General features: G+C 46.7%; 1 protein-coding gene across 1 annotated transcript in view; it reads right to left on the reverse strand.

The window, feature by feature from the left end:
* Positions 1-24,894, reverse strand: part of LOC146789820 (acid-sensing ion channel 1C-like) — a 632,040-nt gene that overhangs the window by 101,051 nt on the left and 506,095 nt on the right. The window contains exon 9 of the mRNA XM_085632177.1: positions 10,566-10,637. Coding sequence (XP_085488303.1) covers positions 10,566-10,637 — 72 coding nt within the window. The remainder of the gene's footprint in view (positions 1-10,565; positions 10,638-24,894) is intronic.

Consider the following 24,894-nt stretch of genomic DNA (forward strand, 5'->3'; position numbering starts at 1 on the left):
GGACCTCGCTGTCATCAAGAACAATTGGGTGGGCACTTGTTTAATTTTAACAGAATTTATTTATAGGAAACAATCAATCACACATTTATAGAGCGCGCTACTCACCCGTGATGGTCTCAAGGTGTTGAGGGGTGGGGGTGGGGGGGGGGGGGGGGGAGGAGAGGCAGCTACTGGTCGAACAGCCAGGTCTTGAGGTGTCTCCTGAATGTCAGCAGGTCCTGGGTCTGGCGCAGGTAGGCGGGGAGGGTATTCCATGTCTTTGTGGCGAGGTGGGAGAAGGATCTGCCACCGGTGGTCGGTCGGCGGATGCGTGGGACGGTGGCGAGGTCGGTGGAGCGAAGCTGGCGGTTCGGGGTGTAGAAGGACAGTCGTTCATTGAGGTATGCTGGTCCGGTGTTGTGGAGTGCTTTGTGAGCATGGGTGAGGAGTTTGAAAGTGATCCTCTTGTTGACCGGGAGCCAATGCAGGTCTCTAAGGTGGGTGGTGATGTGGCTGTGGCGAGGGAGTCCAAAGATAAGGAGTGCGGATGTGTTGTGTATGCGCTGGAGTGTTTTCTGGAGTATGGTTGTGGTTCCTGCATAGAGGGTTGCCGTAGTCCAGCCTGCTGCTGACGAGTGATTGGGTGACCGTTCTCCTGGTTTCGGTGGGGATCCATCTGTAGATCTTACAGAGCATTCGGAGGGTGTTGAAGCAGGAGGAGGAGACAGCGTTGACTTGCTGGGTCATAGCGAGCGTTGAGTCCAGGATGAACCCCAGATTGTGTGCGTGGTTTGTGGCTGTCAGGGCAGCTCCCAGCGAGGTCGGCCACCAGGAGTCGTCCCATGCGGAGGGGATGGAGTCGAGGATGAGGACCTCCGTTTTGTCTGAGTTCAGTTTCAAACGGCTGGTCTTCATCCACTCTATGACGGCCTCCATTCCCTCGTGGAGGTTGGATTTGTAGACTCTCTGGGTTCTGCCGGTGAGTAAGGAGGTGATCCAGTCCAGGGTTTTGCCATGGATCCCTGCATCGTGGAGGCGTGTGCGCAGAGTGTGGTGGCAGACGGTGTGGAAGGCGGCGAGAGGTCCAGGAGGATGAGGGCTGCGGTTTCGCCCTTGTCCAGGATGGTCCTGATGTCGTCAGTGGCGGCGATGAGGGCGATCTCGGTGCTGTGATTGCTGCGGAAGCCGGATTGGGAGGAGTCCAGGACGTTGTTCTCCTCCAGGAAGAGGGTCAGTTGTCTGTTGGCGGTCTTCTCAATGACTTTTGCCGGGAACGGGAGCAGGGAGATGGGTCGGAAGTTCTGGAGGTCCTTTGGGTCCGAGTTGGGTTTGTTGAGGAGGGCGTTGATCTCGGCGTGTTTCCAGCTCTCTGGGAAGGTGGCGGTCTCGAAGGAGCTGTTGATGATCTTTCGGAGTTAGGGTGCAATGATGGAGCTTGCCTTGTTGAAGATGTGGTGGGGGCAGGGGTCGGAAGGTGAGCCGGAGTGGATGGTGTTCATTATTTTGGTGGTATCTTCGTCGTTGACGTTATTCCAGGAGAGCAGAAGGTCGGTGCCTTTGGTGGGTGTTGGTTCTGGGGTGTAGGCGTCTGTCGCCGGCGTCTGGGTATCGAAGCTGTTGTGGATGTCTGCGATCTTGCGGTGAAAGAAGGTAGCCAGGGAGTCGCAGAGTTCTTGTGACGGCAGTATGTCATTGGAGCTGGAGCCGGGGGTGGCGAGTTCTTTCACGATGTTGAAGAGCTCTTTGCTGTTGTGTGCGTTGTTGTCGATGCGTTCCTTGAAGAAGGTTCTTTCGGCGGATCTGATGAGCTGGTGGTGTCTGCGTCTGGCGTTCACAAGGGCTGCGTGGTTGTCTGGTCATTGCGCCATTGCCTCTCGAGTCTTCTGCAGGTATGCTTGGAGTTCTGGAGGTCGTTGTTGAACCAGATGGCTCTCGTCTCGGTGCGCCTATTGGAGGGTTTCCTGATTGGGGCGAGGGTGTTGGCGCAGTCGTCGATCCATTGTCTGAAGCTGTGGGCTGCTGCGTTGGTCTCGGAGGGCTCGGGTGGAGGGTCTCGGGCGAGTGTGGTGATGAGCTGGTCTTCTGTGACTTTTTTCCAGCTGCTGTGTGGGATACGTTGCGGTTGGTTGTGTGCGGTGTGTTTCTCGAAGGCAAAGTGTATGCAGTGGTAGTCGGTCCAGTGAAGTTCGGTGGTGTGGCTGAAGGTGACGTGGTCGCTGGCGGAGAAGATGGGGTCAAGCGTGTGTCCAGTTGAGTGGGTGGGTATTGTGACCAGTTGTTTGAGTCCGAGGTTGGGGAGGTTGTCGATCAGTATTGTGTCGTTGGCGTTCTCGAGGTGGAAGTTCAGGTCTCCGAGAAGGATGTAGTCTGTGGAGGCGATGGCGTGCATGCTGATGAGGTCGGCGATGGATTCGCTGAACTGTGGTCGGGGGCCCGGGGGTCTGTAGACGAGGGTTCCATGCTGAGGGAGTCTTCGGTGCTGGTTGAGATTCTGATGGTTTCCCTGTGGATGATGGCGATTCCTCCTCCTGGTTTGTTGTTTTTCCGGTCCCTGTGTGTGATCTTGTAGCCGTCAGGGATGGCAATGGCTATATCAGGCTCCGAGGAGGTGTTCATCCAGGTCTCCGTCAGGAAGGCGACGTCCGGGGCGGAGGAGTCGAGCAGGTTCCAGAGTTCTACAGCGTGCTTGTGGACTGACCGGGTGTTGAGCAGTATGCAGCTGAGATGGTTGTGGCCTGCAGTGTTGGGATGGGCAAGGCGTGCTGGAGTGCGCTGGCTGGAGAAGCTGCAGCTACGGCAGGTGAAGGGTCCGTGGGTGATCTTCGGGGCGGCCTGGAAGCAGGTGGAGTTTCGGCCATCGTTGAGTGCGTGGAGGGTGTTTGCATCGTACAAGCGTCGGGTCCTGTGGAGGTCGCGGGGGCCAGGGGGTCTGGCGCTGGGCGCGGTCCAGGCACGGCCGGGCGCAGATGGGCTTATCTTTGGCGCGACTGCGTAGCGGTCTGCATTTTTAGGGGAGAGGGGAGGGACGAGCAGCATTGGAGAGGGGCCAGGAGTCATGCCGCAGTTGAAAAGGCCAGACGCAAACTCAACCGGGCTACGAAGGTATATTGTCAAGCCATGGGTATTAAAGTACTGTCTAATGCCAAAATTGCAAAGGAGGAAGGGCACTTATTTAGAGATGATGTCGTTCACTTATCCCAATTGGGACAGGCTTAATATTTGTTGAAAATGAGGGATTTGCTCGCACACTTATGGAATGAGAACTTATTGTGCAATCACAGTTCATGATGTTTTTTCCTTTTCAGCAATGTGTCAGGTGGGGCCAGGAAAACTCTACGGGTTTTCCTGGGTGGCATTTTTTGGGGGGGTGGTAAGTCTGGAGTGGCCTTATCAATCCGTCGGGAGGGGGGGGGGGGTCGACTGAACGCAGGGGAGGGGAAGAAAAAGTTGGGGTTTACAATTACATGGGGTGTATTATAGAAGATTTGATTGAGTTGGTTGGGGAAAATATTTGTGGGAAATTTTTGTGAAATAATGTAAGGTAATTATGATGTCAAATTGTTTACAAAGTTATTTGATTTGAAAACGTAACTGTCTTAATAAACTGGCCTTTTTTGCTACAACAAGAAGTAGTGGGTTGTGATTATTGCGCGATGGGAACCCTGGGGGAGCATGGCACGAGCCGGTCTCCCCCTGGGCTGTTTTGCGCAATGGAACGGGCCACGAATGAGGATAGGTGTAGTTAGGGGAGGGGGCGGGACCTAGGTAGTCTATATATATATATATATATATATATATATATATATATATAGGTGTTTTTGTCTGGAAGGCACCTGTGACAGCAGTGCCCAGGGGTGTAATTTCGAGGTTTTTGTTGCCCCACCCACCCACAAAAATATATACAAAAAAAAAAAACGTTCTTGCCACTCAAGACAGGTACTGAATTTTTTCCCACTATTTTCCCTTTAAGGAGGCATTTTTTTGGGGGGTGGTAAGTCTGGAGCGGCCTTATCCATCCCTCGGGGCGGGGGGGGGGAGGACTGAACATAGGGGAGGGGAAGAAAAAGTTGGGGTTTACAATTACATGGGGTGTGTTATAGAAGATTTGATTGAGTTGGTTGGGGAACATTTTTGTGGGGATTTTTTGTGAAATAATGTAAGGTAATTATGATGTCAAATTGTTTACAAAGTTATTTGATTTGAAAATTCAACTGTCTTAATTAAGTGGCCTTTTTTGCTATAACAAGAAGTAGTGGGTTGTGATTATTGCGCGATGACAAGTTGCGCACATTTACATTTCTTTCACGGAAGCAGACAGCCTGACAAGATGGCTTGTTTAGCTGTCTGCCCCTCCCTCGGTTTCACACCATGGCTTGTTCAGCTGTATGCACCTCCCTGGGTTGCACAGGAGACTTCATGTCTTATACTATGCTGATACAACAAACAAATGATGGACGGAATGCTGACAATGCATACATTCTCCCCCAGTCAAGAGATCTGGGTTAAATCCATCGTTCTTTTGCCCACTACACCACCCCAGTTTAGACATGGCCATATGCAAATCAGTCTTGACCCTGTGCCTCATGGGAACAGTCCAGCCCGAACTGCCAAGCCATGTCTTCCCTGGACCGGAATCAAGCATCCTAGGACTGGTTTCTGGCTATCAGCCGTCATCAGCCAGGATAGCTTGACTCCAGTGGCGTAGTGAGCACGGGTCCCACGTCTGGGAATACCCATCCCACTTAGGGCGAAAAGCGTTACAACAAACAAATGATGGACGGAATGCTGACAATGCATACATTCTCCCCCAGTCAAGAGATCTGGGTTAAATCCATCGTTCTTTTGCCCACCACACCACCCCAGTTTAGACATGGCCATATGCAAATCAGTCTTGACCCTGTGCCTCATGGGAACAGTCCAGCCCGAACTGCCAAGCCATGTCTTCCCTGGACCGGAATCAAGCATCCTAGGACCGGTTTCTGGCTATCAGCCGTCATCAGCCAGGATAGCTTGACTCCAGTGGCGTAGTGAGCACGGGTCCCACGTCTGGGAATACCCATCCCACTTAGGGCGAAAAGCGTTACAACAAACAAATGATTGACGGAATGCTGACAATGCATACATTCTCCCCCAGTCAAGAGATCTGGGTTAAATCCATCATTCTTTTGCCCACTACACCACCCCAGTTTAGACATGGCCATATGCAAATCAGTCTTGACCCTGTGCCTCATGGGAACAGTCCAGCCCGAACTGCCAAGCCATGTCTTCCCTGGACCGGAATCAAGCATCCTAGGACCGGTTTCTGGCTATCAGCCGTCATCAGCCAGGATAGCTTGACTCCAGTGGCGTAGTGAGCACGGGTCCCACGTCTGGGAATACCCATCCCACTTAGGGCGAAAAGCGTTACAACAAACAAATGATGGACGGAATGCTGACAATGCATACATTCTCCCCCAGTCAAGAGATCTGGGTTAAATCCATCGTTCTTTTGCCCACTACACCACCCCAGTTTAGACATGGCCATATGCAAATCAGTCTTGACCCTGTGCCTCATGGGAACAGTCCAGCCCGAACTGCCAAGCCATGTCTTCCCTGGACCGGAATCAAGCATCCTAGGACCAGTTTCTGGCTATCAGCCGTCATCAGCCAGGATAGCTTGACTCCAGTGGCGTAGTGAGCACGGGGTCCCACGTCTGGGAATACCCATCCCACTTAGGGCGAAAAGCGTTACAACAAACAAATGATGGACGGAATGCTGACAATGCATACATTCTCCCCCAGTCAAGAGATCTGGGTTAAATCCATCGTTCTTTTGCCCACTACACCAGGCCCAGATCTCTGTTCTGGGGTGAATGTATGACATTGTTCTGCATTCTGTCCATCAATTGTTGTTTTTGCATTTGTCACCCCGAGTGGGAAGGGTAAGCTCAGACGTGAGTCCCGTGCTCTCCATGCCACTGGAATCAAGCTATCCTGGCTGACGAGGGCTGAAAGCCCGAAACCGGTCCTAGGATGCTTGTTTCCAGTCCAGGTAGGACCTGGCTTGGCAGTTCGGGCTGGACTGTTCCCATGGGGCACAGGGTCAAGACTGCTTTGCAGATGGCTGGGTTCAAACTGGAATGGCATGGTGAGCAAAAAAAACGATGGATTTAGGCCCAGATCTCTGTACTGGGGTGAATGTATGACATTGTTCTGCATTCTGTCCATCAATTGTTGTTTTTGCATTTGTCAACCCGAGTGGGAAGGGTATGCTCAGACGTGAGTCCCGTGCTCTCCATGCCACTGGAATCAAGCTATCCTGGCTGACGAGGGCTGAAAGCCCGAAACCGGTCCTAGGATGCGTGTTTCCAGTCCAGGGAGTACCTGGCTTGGCAGTTCGGGCTGGACTGTTCCCATGGGGCACAGGGTCAAGACTGATTTGCATATGGCTGGGTTCAAACTGGAATGGCATGGTGAGCAAAAAAAACGATGGATTTAGGCCCAGATCTCTGTACTGGGGTGAATGTATGACATTGTTCTGCATTCTGTCCATCAATTGTTGTTTTTGCATTTTTCACCCCGAGTGGAAAGGGAATGCTCAGACGTGAGTCCCGTGCTCTCCATGCCACTGGAATCAAGCTATCCTGGCTGACGAGGGCTGAAAGCCCGAAACCGGTCCTAGGATGCTTGTTTCCAGTCCAGGGAGGACCTGGCTTGGCAGTTCGGGCTGGACTGTTCCCATGGGGCACAGGGTCAAGACTGATTTGCATATGGCTGGGTTCAAACTGGAATGGCATGGTGAGCAAAAAAAACGATGAATTTAGGCCCAGATCTCTGTACTGGGGTGAATGTATGACATTGTTCTGCATTCTGTCCATCAATTGTTGTTTTTGCATTTGTCACCCCGAGTGGGAAGGGTATGCTCAGACGTGAGTCCCGTGCTCTCCATGCCACTGGAATCAAGCTATCCTGGCTGACGAGGGCTGAAAGCCCGAAACCGGTCCTAGGATGCTTGTTTCCAGTCCAGGGAGGACCTGGCTTGGCAGTTCGGGCTGGACTGTTCCCATGGGGCACAGGGTCAAGACTGATTTGCATATGGCTGGGTTCAAACTGGAATGGCATGGTGAGCCAAAAAAACGATGGATTTAGGCCCAGATCTCTGTACTGGGGTGAATGTATGACATTGTTCTGCATTCTGTCCATCAATTGTTGTTTTTGCATTTACACTATGCTGAAGCATTTCAACTGTCGGATTTAACCGTCTCGGGACAGTAGTCATTTCACACGAAGTAGGGGAACTGTGTTTCTAGAACTAAAAAAGCCTGGGTACGTGGTGCCCCCCAGATCCCCCCACTTCGACCTCTGCTCATCAAGAAGCTTCAAGTGATTGAATCATTTAAAGTAAATGCTGATCACCCTTTACATTTGCAGATTGACCTTTACATTTCTTTTAGGCAAGCACGCACCCTGGCAAGAAGGCTTGTTTAGCTGTCTGCCCTTCCTTTGGTTTCACAGCACAGAAGACTCCCTGCCTTGCACTTCAGCTGAAGCATTTCAACCCCAGGAATTAACTGTCCCGGGATGGCTGTCTTCACACAAAAACGTAGGTGAACCGTTTTCCTAAAATTAAAAAAGGAGAGGCACTTTGTGCTCCTAAGATCCCACCCCACTTTGACCACTGCTCAGCATGCAAAAGCAAAATCTAACAGAGTAGCCAGGGCCGGACTGGGCACCGAAACCGGCCCTGGCAAACTGTTTGACCGGGCCCCCGGGGGGTGGAGGGGTGGGGTGGCCGAGCTGTTTGCTAGGGCCGGTTTCAACCGATTTTGTTACAGGGGTCTGATATTGCCGGCCCCAGTAGCAAAAACGGCCCCCCAGAGGGCCAAAACCAGCCCCCACACTAGCGGGCACCGGGGAAACACCCGGGGCCAGCTACGGCCAGTCCTGCCCTGGGAGTAGCAGTAGACGTCCTAATTCTGCTGCCAAAGGTTGTCCAACGTGAAGAGAGGGCATGGTGAACGCTGACTCCAACAGCAAATGAGGCAAATGGGAGAGCACTAGAAAGGATAGAAATTTACAATGGACAGCAGAAGAATCTCCTTCGTCCAAAGGTGAGCCTTTATTTTTTTACTTGGATTCATTAATCATCTGTGGATTTGCAAATCTGTGGACGATCTGCGAATTATCACTCCAGATATCTATAAAATGTGACTCCTAAAGGCCATACTGGAACACTTTTTAAATGTCAATTTCTTGTAAACTACAGAACAAATTTAGACCAAAGCAAGTTAAGGCACTTTGTGGAGCAAAGATCTTTGACAAGCCAAGTTTGGTGAAATTCTGGTTAGCCTTTATTTCTGGATCACTTGAAGATTTCTTTACCATGATATGAAGAGCCCAAAAAAGTACTGCTTCCAACATTATACCAACTGATGAAAATATTTTTTCAAGCACACATATATATTACTTAAAGTGCAAAAGGCTGCTAAAATCTTCAGAAAGTCTAGCTGAAATATTTTAAAGGCTGTTAACAATACTGTTCCATGGCAGCCATTGATTAAAAATTAACCTGGACCATTTTAATACTTATATGGGTGAAAGTATATTAATTTAGAATCACCAGACAAGGGAACCAAGAGGCATGTCTTAGGGGCCCTATATGGCAGGCCACCTTTACACCTGTTTAAAAGTATATTTATATGTATTATAAAAGCAATACTACATTTTCTGATACATACATGTTTAGTCTACTCATGTGTAAGCCAAGCTTCAAAGATATTCTTGTGATAACACCAAAAAGACAGGGATTCAGAGGTTACAGCCTGAGCAAGACGTTAACTCCTTAGTCAACCCTTAACCCATAAACACCCTCTTGTGTGGCACTGAGTGGTGGTGGTGGTGGGGGGGGGGGGGTCAGCAAGTAGAAGACTCTACCCAATATAAATAGGTTTACAGAACCTATTCTCTGTTTTAATCTTCCTAATGCCTTCTTATCCCTGGAAACATGGGGGTAGCAAGTACAGTGTTAGGGTTATAGAGTTACCAAAGGACAAAGATGGGGTTTCAGCTGTTACCGCTGGCTACTCCGGGCTGGACTGTTCCCATGAGGCACAGGGTCAGACTGATTTGGATATGGCCATGTCTGAACTCGGGTGGTGGAGTGAGCTAAAGAATGATGATGGATTAAACCCAGATCAATTAACTGGGGGTGAGTGTTTGATTTGCTCAAGGGCTCCGTCCATCATCCCCTTTGGTATCGCTTTGAAATATTTTAAAGGCTGTTAACAATACTGTTACATGGCAGCCATTGATTAAAAATTAACCTGGACCATTTTAATACTTATATGGGTGAAAGTATATTAATTTAGAATCACCAGACAAGGGAAGCAAGAGGTATGTCTTAGGGGCCCTATACGGCAGGCCACCTTTACACCTGTTTAAAAGTACATTTATATGTAGTATAAAAGCAATACTACATTTTCTGATACATACATGTCTAGTCCACTCACGTGTAAGCCCAGCTTCAAAGATATTCTTGTGATAACACCAAAAAGACAGGGATTCAGAGGTTACAGCCTGAGCAAGACGTTAACTCCTTAGTCAACCCTTAACCCATAAACACCCTCTTGTGTGGCACTGAGTGGTGGTGGTGGGGGGGGCGGGACGGCAAGTAGAAGACTCTACCCAATATAAATAGGTTCACAGAACCTATTCTCTGTTTTAATCTTCCTAATGCCTTCTTATCCCTGGACACATGTGGGTAGCAAGTACAGTGTTAGGGTTATAGAGTTACCAAAGGGCAAAGATGGGGTTTCAGCTGTTACTGCTGGCCACTCCTAATTGCTGCCCATGTTCACAGAACTATTAAAGTTACTTCCTGGGGTGGTTACCTAACCTATATGCCTAGTGGCTCTAGGATAGCTAGGAATGCACATCACTTGTGACTAGTATTACTGTGCAACATGCATGTCCCAGTCAGAGTCCTGGTTGTTCCATTGAGCTCATCATCTTTATGGGGTTATTCAAAACAGTATGGCTGTGTAGGGTGACAGAAACAGTTGTGTCCTCAGTGCCAAAAAACTATTTCTGAAGCAGAATGTGCTATAACATTTGTTACTAGTACCTTGTGATTCTCCTCTAGGTTAAATAGGAAATTATTCATGAAGGTGATAAATAAGTAAAGCAAACCTTTAAATTGTTATAACTTCTATTTAAAAAAATATATATACTTATGATGAGTTATTAGCGATCAAGATTATGATCGAGGAGGAATTGCTGACCAGGTTAATAGTTTCAGAATAGACCCACATACAACAGACAACGACACAGTACAAACATGAAAATTATTTACTAATCAAGCCCTGAATTTGAACAAATTCTGTTTGTTTGTGTTCAGGGAAATTGCCTATGACAAAACAATCGCCTGGAAGGATACTCTTGATATGGCAGATTAAGATGATATTATGTGTCTTGTTCGATAGAACACGATTATCGATTATCCTCACTGTCTTAGATAATGGTGCCAATGGACTGGAAATAGTCTGATGTGTCTAGACCAGGTTTATATCAGATAGCCCTTAATGTTGACTAGGTACGTAGGTAGTTACCAGGTTGTCACTGTGGTTCCTCTTTGGCATCTTCTTTCCAGTGACATATCTCAACACTTTCTCCTTAAATACCTGTAAGGAAGACATGAAGTGCAAATTAAAGCCTAAACTTCATTACATTTCCAGATCAGAGACAATTCTACCTTGGGCAGACCATGTTTTTTCACTGTGCTTCCCACCCTATGGAGATAGCATTTCTAACATGGCACTCAAACAGCATAAAAGAAAATAACTGCTGTCAATTAATATTAACCTGAATATAAAATCCGAGTGTATCAGATAAATATGGTTCGATCAAAAAACTGTATCTGTCCCATCGCAGTGCCAACAACGACAAAAATGACTCACATAAATGATATCAATTACATTAAAACATTGCCAAAAAAAATCAAGAACAATAATAGTAAAACATACATTTTGTATCCAATTTATAAACGTTTAGAGTTATGTGTTTTGGTTGGAATGGCATAGAGTATTCATTGTGTGTTTAGGTGGGCAGAACCAGTCTACATTTAAGGATATAATCACAACCGATTTAAATATGAATCTATAAGGAATGCATGACACTTATTTACGAAGTCAATAACATAGTCAGTGGTTATTCTGAAAATGTGGCATAGCCAGAGGTGTCTGGGTCCTGCCAGTAACTAGAAAAAGCGTTGGTAATGGCAATAGATTTTGGCTATGCGATAGGTATTGGCTTTGCCAATGTCTTTTAGCCATATAATACAGCAGATCGGAATAGAATAAAGTGGTATAGCGTAGTGGAGTGAGTGGCATAGAGTGGAGGGAGTGGTGTAGAGTGGAGTGAGTGGTGTAGAGTAGATTGGAGTGGAGTGGCGTAAAGTGGAGATGTATAGGGTAGTGTGGAGTGGTCTGGAGTGGACTGGCGTAGAGCGGTGTACAGTGCAGTGATGCAGAGTGGAGTAGCATAGATTAGAGTTGAGTATAGTAGAGTGCCACGGAGTCTTGTAGACTAGAGTGGTGTAGAGTAGAGTGGAGCAGAGCAAAGCGCAGTGGAGTGGCATGGCGTAGAGTTGTGGGGAGTGGTTTAGAGTGGAGTAGATAGGAGTGGAGTAGAGTGGCATGGAGTAATGTGGCATAGAGTCAAGTGGAGTAGAATAGAGTGGCTTGGGGTGGCATAGAACAGTGTGCCGTGCAGTTAAGTGGGGGTAAAGTGAAGTGGGATAGAGTTGAGTAGTATAGAATAGAGTGGCATTGCGTTCAGAGGAGTGGGGTAGAGTGGCACTGTGTGGTGTGGAGTGCTGTAGAGTAGAGTGGCACAGAGTGGCGTAGAGTACTATACAGTGGAGTGGAGTGGCAGAGTAGAGTGGACTAGCGTAGAGTGCAGTAGTGTAAATTGCAGTGGTGTAGAGTGGCATCGAGCGCAGTGTAGAGTGGTGCAAAGTATATTAGCGTGGAGTAGAGTGCAGTGGTGTAGAGTGGTGCAGAGTAGAGTGCCATATAGTGTTCTGGAATAATATGCTGTGGCGTAGAGTGGAATAGAGTGCAGTGATGTAGAGTGCAGTGGTATAGAAGAGTGTGGTGTAGATTATAGTGGCGTAGAATGCAGTCATGCAGAGTAGAATGGCGTAGAGTTCAGTAGTGTAGAGTAGAGTGGTGCAGAGTAGAGTCAGTGATGTAGAGTGCAGTGGCACAGAGTAGAGTGGTGCAGAGTCGAGTACAGTGGCATAGAGTGCTGTGGCATAAACTAGAGTGGTGCACAAGGAATGTATGACGTTACATCGCATACATTCACAATCCGGTAGTTTACATCACGTTCGTTACAACGCAAGTCGTTACAACGACTTGCACTAGAGGCGCTGGACTTAGGAATAGAATGATTTACTATTCCAACTCTAGCCTATGTAACAGTAGGGAAGGTGTTGGAATAGTAAATCATACTTAGTGTATAGCGCCATCCAGCTCAAGTCGTTGTAATGACTTGCGTTGTAATGACTGTGTTGTAAAGCTAACGCGGTGTAATGACCGCGTTATAAAGGTCGTTGTCCGTGCACTGTAGAGTGCCGTTGAGTGCAATGGTGCAGAATAGTGGCGTAGAGTGCAGTGGCATAGAGTAGAGTGGTGCAGAGTAGAGTGCAGTGGCAAAGACTGCAGAGGAATAGAGTGCAGCGGCAGAGTAGAGTTGTGCACAGTAGAGCAGAGTGACAGAGTGCAGTAGCATACAGTAGAGTGGTGCAGAATAGAGTAGAGTGGCATAGAGTGCAGTGGCACAGAGTAGAGTGGTGAAGAGTAGATTAGAGTGGCATAGAGTGCAGTGGCGTATAGTAAAGCAGTGAAGACTAGAGTGGTGTAGAGTGCAGTGGTGTGGAATGCAGTAGCATAGAGTAGTGAAGAGTACATTGGCTTAGAGTGCAGTAGCATAGAATAGAGTAGTGCAGAGTAGAGTATAGTGGTGCAAAGTGCAATGGCATAGAGTGCAGGCCAAGGGGGAAATGTGATTCATTCACATTACAATAATCCACACACCTCTTAGGGTTTATCTGGTACCACAGTACCCACATGGGACATACCTGCATGTTGACATATAACCATCTAGTCAGTGCTTCCTAAAACTTGCAATCCAGGAAGGTAATATCAGTTTTGGGTGCTCATGGTCACAATCAAATCCGTCTCAATTATTGACACAATAATGGGGGGGGGGGGGGCATTACTTGCATAATTTGCATTAGCGTAATTACATGGAATCACAGCAAAATTTTGTGAGTTTGAGTGGACTTACAGGAGAAGGATGACCCAGCATTTAGAGCCATTTTCTCAGAGCAAAATTAAGCTTTGCATCAAAAATGGACCAAAGTATACATTTGCACTAGAAAATATTACTAAATGCAACAGAATATGAACAGCAGCCGCTGGCATCCACTAAGTTAGTTGTTTATGTGCTCCTGCGGACTAATTTTTGTGCCAAAAAATGCTCATATGCAAATGTTCGCAATTTCTGCAATTTCGTGTCAAGAGTGACAGAAAATCACTGAAAATACTCCTACTACTCTGGTGTTATTAACATTTTACCCAGGCGTACTCATTAACTCCCCTTCTCAGAGTCTGAAATTGATATGAGCATGATTTGCAGTCTTCTTGAGTTAGTCATCTTTGTGATCAATCACAACCAATCATCTTTCGGTAATGTTTTTCAAAAGAGTAACACGAAATTAGCAAAATGACTTCTAGTACTCCGGCCTAATTAAAACGTAGCTCAGGCCTACTCAGTAACTCTCCTTTTCATGAGTATGAAATAGATATGAGCATGGTTTGCAATGTTCTTGAGGAAATCACCTTTGTGATCAATAACAAGCAATTTCATTTCAAAACCGGAGCCTAGCATTATGCATACATCTTTTATTTGACACTCCTTGCAGCACTTAAAAGCAAACAACACTAACATTCACAAAATTCCAGAACTAGAATGTCAAAGTTTATATAAGTGCCAACACAGCAGCCATCTTCCACTTTTATGTGCTACTCCTTGACAGATAAGTATTGCGTCAGACTGGTGCATATTTAAATGTATAGATTTTGTGTGATAAGATTTTGGTTTGAGATTCTATTTAAGTTTGATAGAATATGTTTGGAGAACTTGTGTTGTGTTAAATTTTATTTAACATTTTAAGAGAGGGGGCATAATAGGTTTATTCGAGGTAACCCAAGGTGCTTTGTGGTGATTTAACCCAATTTATGGGTTTGAAGCATTTCGTAGTTAGGTTCGTAAGGTTAAAGGTTTTTTGTAAAGAAATCGCTTTTCTGTAGGAGGGCAAGCAGTTGTTTGAGCTCGTGCTCCATAAACGCAAGTTTAAATGTAACTGACCTGTGCTGGCGCGAGATCACAGGAGTGGGAGAACGCGTCTTGGAAACAGGATTGTTCCTTGGTGGCGCTCGTAGTGGCAGTCAGGATATCGTCACGCATGCGTGCGTGAAGTAGTTACGTGGCTACCGTTCTGGTTAGGTACGAGCGTAGTGTTTACACGTTGGTTGAAGGTAACGATCTGCCTTTTTAGGTCTCGGCTCGAAGGCTGCGCTTGCGCAGTCTCGCTCCGAGATTTAATGTTTTGGAGTAGAGGGGCTTGCACCCGCCCCTCTTCTCCCCTCTTCTCCATTGGCTGGCCTCTTGAATGCTGGCCAGCCATTGGAGAAGAGCTTCGTCACTCCGAACAGGCCCCGTCCTTTTCGGATTCGGGGGCGTGTTTTTTTCAACTTTTCTGATTATCTCCTCCAGCCAATGGCAAGAGCAGAACATGCCCCCGAATCCGAAATCGACGCTGCCTTTCTCCGAGGCATTTCTGCTTCGCCTCGGAGAAAGGCAGTGGTGTGCTTGTTCGATTTGTTACAGCTCTAGCCTGGTTCGTCCACATTTTTATTTGCTCCTCCTGAATTGCTGTCTGAAACTCCCTTATCGAACGCAAATCTGCCATCTTATCTCTTTAATGGAGTTCTTCTGCAAGCATACTTTACAGGTTAAGCTCTCTTTGGACGCCATATTAGATAGACCTCGAGGGCTTTTTTCTGACTGACCATTCAGAGTGCGGGCCGTGGGTGAGAGCGACGGGCAGCGCCATTTCACAGGAGCCCGCGGTCTCCTGCTGCGCGCCTGTCTCTGCCGGAATCCGGACCCTAGACTTGCAGTAAGTTTCTCAGCTCTTAAAGGAAAACAGGCATTGTTTGCCCCGAGCATCTGCAAACTGCTCTGACATGTGATCTCCCCTCCCAGCATGGCACTCATTAGGCTGATTTTCAATACAAAGTTTGTATTATCAGCCGTCTCTAAGGGCAATTCTGTGTTCATTGCCAGCCTTGGGCATTCTGTCCCGGACACTAGGTGATTAGCTTTTTGACCTCCTGTATTTCTGCCCGGCACTGCTGTCGCAGATACCACATGACACAACTACCAACTCGCAGTGGAAGCACAGCTGCTAATGGCACCGAAGTGCTGCGTCTCCTTGTACTGTTTCGACACCATCCACATTGAAGCAGCTGTCCCGGGTAGCTGAAGCAGCTGGATTTGCAGTGTAACTGCCAGTGCACACTCGGTGTTCTTATCCAGTTCTAGAGTTTAACAAGATAATGTGAGAGGTCTCCTAAATTCTAGCCTCCGCGTGTAGGTTCACCTCCTCCAGCACTTTGTAGTGGCCACAGCTGAGGTGTTGGTACTTCTGGGAGGTGTAGACGGGACGTTGGGTTTCATTTGCCTTCGCTTATTGCAGTTTGTAATTGTGAGTCCCGGTTGAACTGCCTTGATTACCTCCACCAGGCTTTGTTACGGAACCTAGCTGTGTGAAGTTAACCTTTGTATGATGTACTTATACTATCTGTGTGGCACTGCAACCCAACAAGAGTCCTGGAAGCGTTACACTCGTGGAGGACTTGCTATCTGCACTCTACCTGGGCAGCGGTTGAAGAGCGCAGGTGGGAACAGGGCTGCGGAGGGAGGTCACGGCGGGGCCCTCTCTCTCGGGCTGAATACTAGCAGGGGTTTGCCCGTTTGCCCGGAGCTGGGACGTCTCAGGCCATAGGGCCAGATGGAAGGTGGCTGATGAGGAGTTACTGCGGGCACACTGACTGGGGGGGGGTGGGGGTAGAGAGGGCGGTGGGTGGGAGATGTAGGGTAGGAATGCAGTGGAACGGATTTCTCCTGATGTGTATTTTGAGGGGGGATTCTTCGTCTGCTGGTCATATGTGTAATGTTGGTCTGCAGGACCCTGGGTGTGAAAAATTAATAAAAATCTTTTACCAAAAAAAAAAGAGTCCTGGAAGCGTTTTCAGTACTGTTTACGAAATTCTAGCTTTTATCCAAGCAGGCACGCAACACCCATTGAACTCAAAGGGCTTCAGCCCCCCCCCCCCCCCGTCGTGTGTGGCAGCCCGGGATGAGAGAGCTTCCCGGGCAGACACAAAGCCGCGCCCGAGCACTTCACAGGTCTTTAAAAAGACCATTTGCATGTTAATGAGGCCTCGCTGTTGTTTCACCCCTTCTAAGAGCCCCTGCAGCTCCACTCTGCCTAGATTCAGCCCCCCCACCCCCGAAATCAGTGCCACTCTGCCTTCTGTTTAAAGATTCAGCCCCCCCTGAAATTTTTGCTTAGCCCCCCCCGAAATTTGGCTCTAGTTGCGCCTCTGTATCCAAGGATAACTGGTTCAGTGTGCGGTCTGCGAAGATGAGTTTAATCATTGTATTGGCTACTAATTGTTCATATTTCTTATTGTGTGAAGTGGACTCTGCTTATCTGACAATGGATCTTGGTAGTGTGATCTGCTCACCACAAAGCCATGGCATATGTCAAAAGCCTTTGCCATTTACATGTTTTCACATAGGTAAATGGTTGACCTTTGCTGGCTTATTCTCCTGAGCGACATTGTAAACTAAGGTCGTGGATTCCTTGCCTTGTTGCATGGTAAGCTTTTACCTAACTCCTTTCCCTTAGCCGTTTTAAATCCTATGTTGAAACAGTGCAGTGGTGCGAGGTTGAGGTGGCGGCCACGTGGCTAACTATATATGCTTCTTGTGGGAATAAGGGAGTCATACGTTTTGTCTAACATGTTCTTTTGGGTAGCGTGAATTACATAGAGGATCATTTTCTCAGGGGTACGGTATAAGGACATTTCAAGTCACTAAGGAGTGGACTGTCCCTATAGTTTGTGGCTGAATGCGTTTATAGAGGCTTTTAACTCCAACGAGATTTGGATGTTTTAAATATGCAGCCTGGGCTATGATGCTATATCTAATCTTGTTCCTGCCCCCCATTTGAATGTTGGCCTATTTGTGTGTGTTGTGTATTTTTTTGTGATGCTTATACAGCACATCATACAGCACGTTTGCCAGTTCTAAGCAAAGGAAACATACTTTTTGTGCAGTTTAGTGGTACTGTTTTTACTGACCTTGGAAGATTGAAAGACTTGGCTGGCATTCCGAGATTTAATGTTAGGAGTGGTGGCGGCTTGCTATTAGAGTGCATGCGCCTTTCCTTGTGGTCCAGGTGTGTGGTGATCTGTTGTGAATGGCGGTTCCTTGCTTTGTGTGTATGCCAAGACATTCACTATATGAAGCGATGCTGCCTCATATGAGGCAATGCAGTGCCCCTTCATAATTTGATGTCTGGAGTGTCCTCAGTGCGGTTTGTGTGTGTGGCTCTGTGTGTGTGGGTGGCTGTGTGTGTGGGTGGCTGTGTGTGTGGGTGGCTCTGTGTGTGGGTGGCTCTGTGTGTGGGTGGCTCTGTGTGTGTGGATGGCTCTGTGTGTGTGGGTGGCTCTTTGTGTGTGGGAGGCTCTGTGTGTGGGTGCAAATGCAATAGGTCTCGTATTTGAGAGTGATTAAGCTATTGACATTGTAAATAACAATGCCGTTTCTTTAAATGTTTTAAAAACAAAAACAAACAAAAATAATGTCATGAGCAATGCCAATAGCTCTAATTTTACCAATGCCGAGACCATTGCATTGTAAATGCTTGTTACTAAAGTAGGCGGCGATCGTTGCTCAGACCAACTGAAATTAACTGTCAAGCAGCAGATTTTGACAGATTGTTTGGTCGGAGCGGTCGCGTTTGCTTTGGGCATAAAAAAAAGAAGGAAAGAAATAGAAAGGTTTCGGATTACAGGGAGGTTTGAATTAGTAGAGGAAGGTGTTAGGTAGATTTGGTTTTAGATATTTAGGTCTCGCCTTGCTATCGCGTAAGCGATCGCAAAGCGAGACTTTAGTAAGGGGCTCCCAAAAGCGGATTGCATGGCGAGCACGCGCACAATCACGTGCATCGTCCCGCCATGCAATCCGCTTTTGGCATTGTGCTTCAAAGGCATCGTACTCGTACTTCAAAGGGTCCGCTCACCCTCCTCGAATGCGCTCCCCCGCCAAGCGCGCGCGCGCCACGCTCTGCCGGGCTTGTTTTTCTTGTTTTATGTAGGCAGTGTGCTAGCCTGGGAAAGTATAATGGTGGCCGCACCTTTGTTTTATTATTTATGTCGCGGAACGCTGTCCCATGCCTTTCTTTTTATGTGTATTTTTTTTTTTTTTTTTACACAATGGCTGCACCATGGTATAGCTTTAAACATCCGGCGGGTGCCACCATTGTACCAAAACTATTAAATTGAAAAACAACGCCTGGCGGCTTGACTCTAAGCATATCTGCTTTTGGTGCAACATTTCCTGCTTTAAGATTGCTGGCGCTATTTTTGTTACTATCAAAATGTAAAAACTCCACCCTCCCCGAAGTGCAAATACAAAATTGCCTTCCTCCTAAATGGTAGTCTGCCAGCACCGCCCATCCTCGGAACTCCAGCACACTCAGCACAAGCTTCCCCCCGCCCTCCACTAGCCCCGCCCAGAACTGTAACCAAACACTCAGCACAAGCTTCTCCCACCTCATCTTCAGACCGCTCTCCGCTTCCCGGCCCAGAACTGTGTAAAAATACACAAGCTCCTCCCATTCCCACCTCAGCTTCGTACCGCCCTGCACTCCCCGGCCAGAACTGTGGCGGACGTTCGGGTCAGTTTGTGGCGTACTCACCTTCCACCTCTCGCCGTCGCAGCACTTCTTACAGAACTCTGTGAAGTTCACAAATGCATTCCGGCATTTCTTTTTCTGCTCCTACCTGCACGTTTGTACAAAGTAGGCATGGGACGACAATTCGGTTGTTTCCAGGTGTTTATGTTGACTGGTGTTTATTTATGTTGACTACTTCCTGCCGCAAATCTTTCAGTACGTAAATTAAAGCCCCTTAACCCAAGTTATTGTAAAATGCATATTTCGCCCACCCAGACCTCTCCGCGATTGGTAAGGTGTGTGTCAGGGTTGCTCTTTGAGCTCTCAAAAAAAGAAGCATGATAACATGCGCCCAACATAAACAAAGTCTACACGCTTTAACAAACACCGAAGTATCTACTTTCAAAGGTGCTCGTAGCTGCTTCTGTAGCAGGCCTCGGACGTGTAGAGGGTCACACATACTCCAGCTGCCTTTTGTCTCCGGCCAGCATGTGTTTGTGGGGGCGGGGCAATAACCTCCTGTTATCTCACTGGCTTTGTCTTATAAAACATATACACGCATATAACCATTTAGAAACACCTGATAAGGGCGTAAAACAAGGGATTTTTTTCATTTGCATGGATCGGCACACAGAGTCAGGAATAGTTCAACAGAGAAATCTACCATTTTTGTCTAAAAGTAATGTCTCTTTCACAAACAGAAAAGACCGTCAAGCCTTCTTACAAACCTGCCTCCAAGCAGTTTAGCCTCGCCTTGTTTGTGTTTTGAGCAAAACAAATGTCAGCCCTACTGCATGACTTTTGCACGTCCTATGTATGAAACCTATAATCCTCAATGTTTAACAATGTTTTTATTGCTTAGCCCCACCAAAACCAAGTTATGTCTATTAGCCACACTAGGTACTGCACCCTTTCCTTGCTTCGTGGAATGTCTTGTATTGCTTATGCTACTGATGGGATATTTTTTAACAAAAAAATTAATAATTTAACAAACATTAGCATTTGCAATGTCAATAGCTCAATGTTTTACTAATGCGAGACCTATTGCTTTGCAAATGCTTGTTTTCAGGAAGTAAAGAAGTATGTGCGAAGAGGGAGAATCTTCTGGTGCAGGAGAATCATCTTTGAGGAAAATGGTGCAGGAAGAGGTGAGAACCTCTGTAAAGGAGGCATTTGAAAGTGTTTCGAGAAGAAGGAGAAAGGCTGTGGATTCGTTGGAAGAGGAATTTTAGTCGGTAGATGAGTAAGAAAATTTAGACAAGGGAACAGGAAAAAGGAGAAGGAAGGTTATACATATGGAGATTGGTGTCAGATTCCTGACAAAAGAGAAAGGTGTGCCAAGCTCCACAAATGATAATGGTGTCCTTCGCGGCACAAAAGAAGGTGTCCTTAGCGGCACAAGTGAAATTGGAAAAGATGGGGAGGATGAGATTAGTCAGGAATATGAGGATGATGATGAATTGGTATTAGATGATTATTTTGAGGAGGGTTGGAACATGGATGTAGACAAAGTAGAGAAGGAGAGAAAAGAGAGAAAGATTGTCAAAGATCCAGAAGGAGAGGATATGTTCAGCCCAGAAATGATAAGGCACCCAAGAAGTGCAGATTGGTGTCCACTACCGCATGTGGCAGAGTTTTTAAAGCTATGGGTAAGAAGGCCATTAGAGAAGGAATCCATGGCAGTAATGAGAGCAGAGTGCTTAGGCCGGTAGATGACGAGGCTTGTGCTACGCCGAGTTAGATCCTGATTTGATCAGTTTCCTATTTAAGATGGGTAGCGGGTCCCAGAAAGGGGTTAGAGAGGGCACTTAAGCAGTGTCAGGATCGTTTACCGGACATTCTGGGGCCATTGGCGAGGATTCTGGATATGGCAGAGGAGGCAAAGATCAAGGGTGTACAGGTAGATACTGATTTGTTTCGTGGATGGTCACAGAGAGCAGTCTTCTTTCTCGGAAACGCAAATACAGCTATCATGGCTGAAAGGCGTAAGGCGGTATTAATGAAAATAAGTCCCAAATCGGGAGATTTTGCAAAAAAAGAACCTTCCGAGGACCCTAAGGGTTATTTGTTTGTTGATGGATTGGTAAAGGGGGTAGTAAAATATGTATCCACCTTCACCAGCTTGGATAAGCCTCAGTCATCACTAAGAAGGGTGTTTGGCAGAAGTGTATTTGACCGTGCCAGGGCAAGGGGACATTTCCCTGGCCAATCAAATACAAGGCCCCCTGACCAATTCCAACATCATGGATGAGGAAGTTTCAGAGGATTCCAGTCTGCTATGGGATTTTATCCCCAAAGGGGAAGATCAAGCAGAAGAGGCCAGACAAGAGGTTGGTCACAGTTTTCGCTAGGAGTTCAAGGTAAGTACGAAGAATCCTTTTGGTTCTTCCCCAAAAAAGGTAGGGAGAAGATTGAAATGGTTTGTGGGGAATTGGAAAGTATTAACAAAGGATCTTTGTGTGATCCACGCAGTCCAAGGGTATTCTTTAGATTCGAGAGAAGTCCAAGACAAATGAGGGAGCCTAGGCAGCTTGTATTTCAAGAGGAACAACAGAAGTGAGTAGAAGAGGAAGTTTAGGAAATGCTGCAAAAGGGAGCCATAGAAAGGGTGTCCGAGGGAAGACAAAGTTTTGTGAGTACAATTTCTTTTTGGTCAGGAAAAAAGACAAGGGTTGGAGGCCAGTGATATTTTTAAGAGACTAAAATCAATTTCTTGTTTACAGACATTTCAAGATGGAGGAGATCCATCTGTTAGGGGATATTTTGCAGGAGAACGATTGGTTAGTCAAATTGGACTTAAAGGATGCATATTTTACAATTCTAACAGCAGAGGAGAGTCGCAGGTTTCTGCAATTTAAATGGTTAGGAGTCCTGCATAAGTTTGCATGCCTTCCATTTGCGTTGGCATCGGCACCATGGTGTTTTACGTCCAGTTGCTAAATTACTCAGAAATATCGAGAAAGGAGTGCACAGTACCAGCATCAGAAGAAGAATCGCTCAATCAAATATCAAAAGCAGATTTACAGTTCCTAATCACCTGATTGGTAAAAACGTCGGGGTCCACATTAGTCCACCGTAAGGTGTAACCATTAGTTTTATTCAAGGTAATGTTCCCCAATACCTGGTTAGTCGAGTTGATCTTTTTGAATCTATACATAGGCAAATTATTCAATAAACATAATGGAAGATGATCGCTCAGACTATTATTCCAACCATAAAAGAACACACCCTATGTGCATACATGCGTGACGCTAAAATAAAGTCTATTGTAGATGTTAGCTAGCCTTCTCCCTTTAAATGTATGGGGCATAGGTACTGGAGTAGCCAACATATCGTTCACAAAACCAAGTTCACTAGCAAATGTGAACTCATTAAACAAATCGCTCACCCTTGTATGACAGAAATGGGTGTTATGCTCTCCTTCGTTGGCCAAACCACACATTCTATTATCCTCATAGTTACATATGGTACAGTTAAAATCCCCCATCAAAATTATCATCGTATCCTTTACACTCCTGCTGCAAATAACATTCAACGCCCCACTTAGATTATTTACCACTGTTTCAAGTTCACCAGGGGGAGCATTGTTATAGAAATTTATCAATACAAAACGATTGGATGCATTTAGTGTTAGTTCGATTATATGATAATAACAATCCCCATGTGGAAATTTATTTTGTCTAACGTCAAAGCATTTGAAATATATGTGCAGATACCTCCCTTTGGTCTTCCCCCTGCGCCCTTCCCCGCCTGGGTATTAAAGGTCTTAAAACCATTAATGTGAAGTGAGTCTATTGCCCAAGTTTCCTGCAAACTTATAATATCAATGTTTGAAATGACTTCACACCAGACTGGATTCTGTAGCTTGGAACGTAACCCTGAGATATTTCAGGAAATAACTGAACACGTGGAGCTTGCCGAACTCAGCAGGGGGCTAGATGGTACCCGCATTGGTGTAATGGAATGGTCCATGCTAAGTGACACGCACAGACTAGTATTACACTCAAGACGTTCCAGCAAGGGAGTCGAACTCTCAGTGTAACATCCCATCACCGCTGGTTCCTTTGTACACAACAGGGATGGGACCCTCCTAGCCAAGCCAGTTGGATATGTGTCACTAACCAGAGCCACATCTAATGGGCTCAAGGCATAGCCCTCTCCCATCCCTCCATCCCTATTGCAAGGCTGGATAGGGAATACCAGTCAGTCCACGTCTACTAATGAGTAGAGAGGGTCGAAAAAGTTATGTACTGGGACGTCATATCTGAACCGTGTTGATCCCAAGGCGTTCCCTTCCTCTAGATTATTCTGTGGTTACCTAGGGGGTTGATAAAAGAAGCCCAGAGGGCCTACACGTATCCCTCTGCTTCTGATCAGCCAGTTACCCACCCTATCTAAAATGGTCTTAACCAAGCCTGGAGACCTGAACGATAGAATTACACAGTCTCCAGGCAACAACTTATTAGAACTTCCTATCCAGGGAATACGGCGCGCCATCTTAAACTCGAAGAACAACATGTTAGTTAATCCTGTCTTCGTGGTCAAAAAGTGCAATGATTTGTTTTTCAGGGTTGACCGGTGCTCATGCTCTCCATATATCAGTGATGGAACATTGGTCAAGACCACAGTATATGGTGTAGCTTCCGGGGGAAGATGCAACTGTCTAGGTTCCAAAGCATTGCCCCTGACCATTTTAGGAGAACCTAATCTATCAGAGATCAAATCCCCCGACCTCGCTGTATGTCTCTCTCTGCCTGATGATACCTGCCCTGGGATGCGATCAGTATGATCTTGCCTTATACTCCTACTCGGTCTGCAGTGGGAAGCCTCAAGTTGATTCTGGGGAAGGACCGATATATTTTCGCCCGGGGAACCGGTCCGCGCCAAGTTGTTAGCTGAGGTTGATGGATTGGATACTTGCAAATGGAGAGACTCTCGATTTGCAAGATTGCAATGTGGGTTATTTAGGATGCCATCCCCTCTACTGCTTGTAGGTCCATCCATACTTCTATTTTGGGATAATACTTGCAAAGACACAGGGGTGCTTTTGGCTAACCTTTCCAAGTTTGCTAGCCTCTCCTCTATGGTAGATAGCATTGTTACTAGGGGCTTTAGAAGGACTAAGATAGTATCCTGCATTTTATCCCAGAAACCTACGTAATCCAACCCCAAAAGGCCCCCTGGTTCCTGCAATGTCGGCTTCAGACGGAGTGGGTTCCTGAATTAACTAATTTTCCCCGGTATCGGTCACACACCCCAGAGTTTTATTCCTTGGATGTGATTGCTTATTGTTGCATTGCCCCTTTCTTTTTTTAGGTGGAGGGGCAAAACCTCTCTCCTGACCAATTTTCACTTTTTGCCCCCAGGTGGTTATGTTTGATTTATTAGCTGTCACACGTGACTCTTGAACATCCAAAGAGAAGTCAGGAGGTATTGGAGCCATGATAAAAGAATGGCCCATGTCGGATGGAGGGAAGTTAACTTAGCTCTTAGTATTTGTAATGGGGGCAGACATAGGGTTTTGAGTCGACGCGGGTAGGTACTCGGGCAACAGTCTACCCTCGGTTAGGGCGACTCATTTATCAGGACAGTTTCCGCCCTTAATAAAAAGGCATCTAGCGTCCCCACTACCCCCTGCCCTGTTAACGACTTTCGTTTACTCATATTGAAAACCCCTTACAGTACAAATCCAGAGATAATTATACGGTTTTACAGCTATGTCTCCTTGTGCCTTAGTCCCACAGCTCAAGGCATAAACATCAGCTCAACAACATCTATAACATCTATAATTTTAAAAATTTCGGTCTCTGATGGGCAAGAATGGGCCCGCCCTTAGCCCG

The sequence above is a fragment of the Triturus cristatus genome, chromosome 10, assembly GCF_964204655.1.
Source record: "Triturus cristatus chromosome 10, aTriCri1.1, whole genome shotgun sequence".
NCBI classification, from domain to species: Eukaryota; Metazoa; Chordata; class Amphibia; order Caudata; family Salamandridae; genus Triturus; species Triturus cristatus.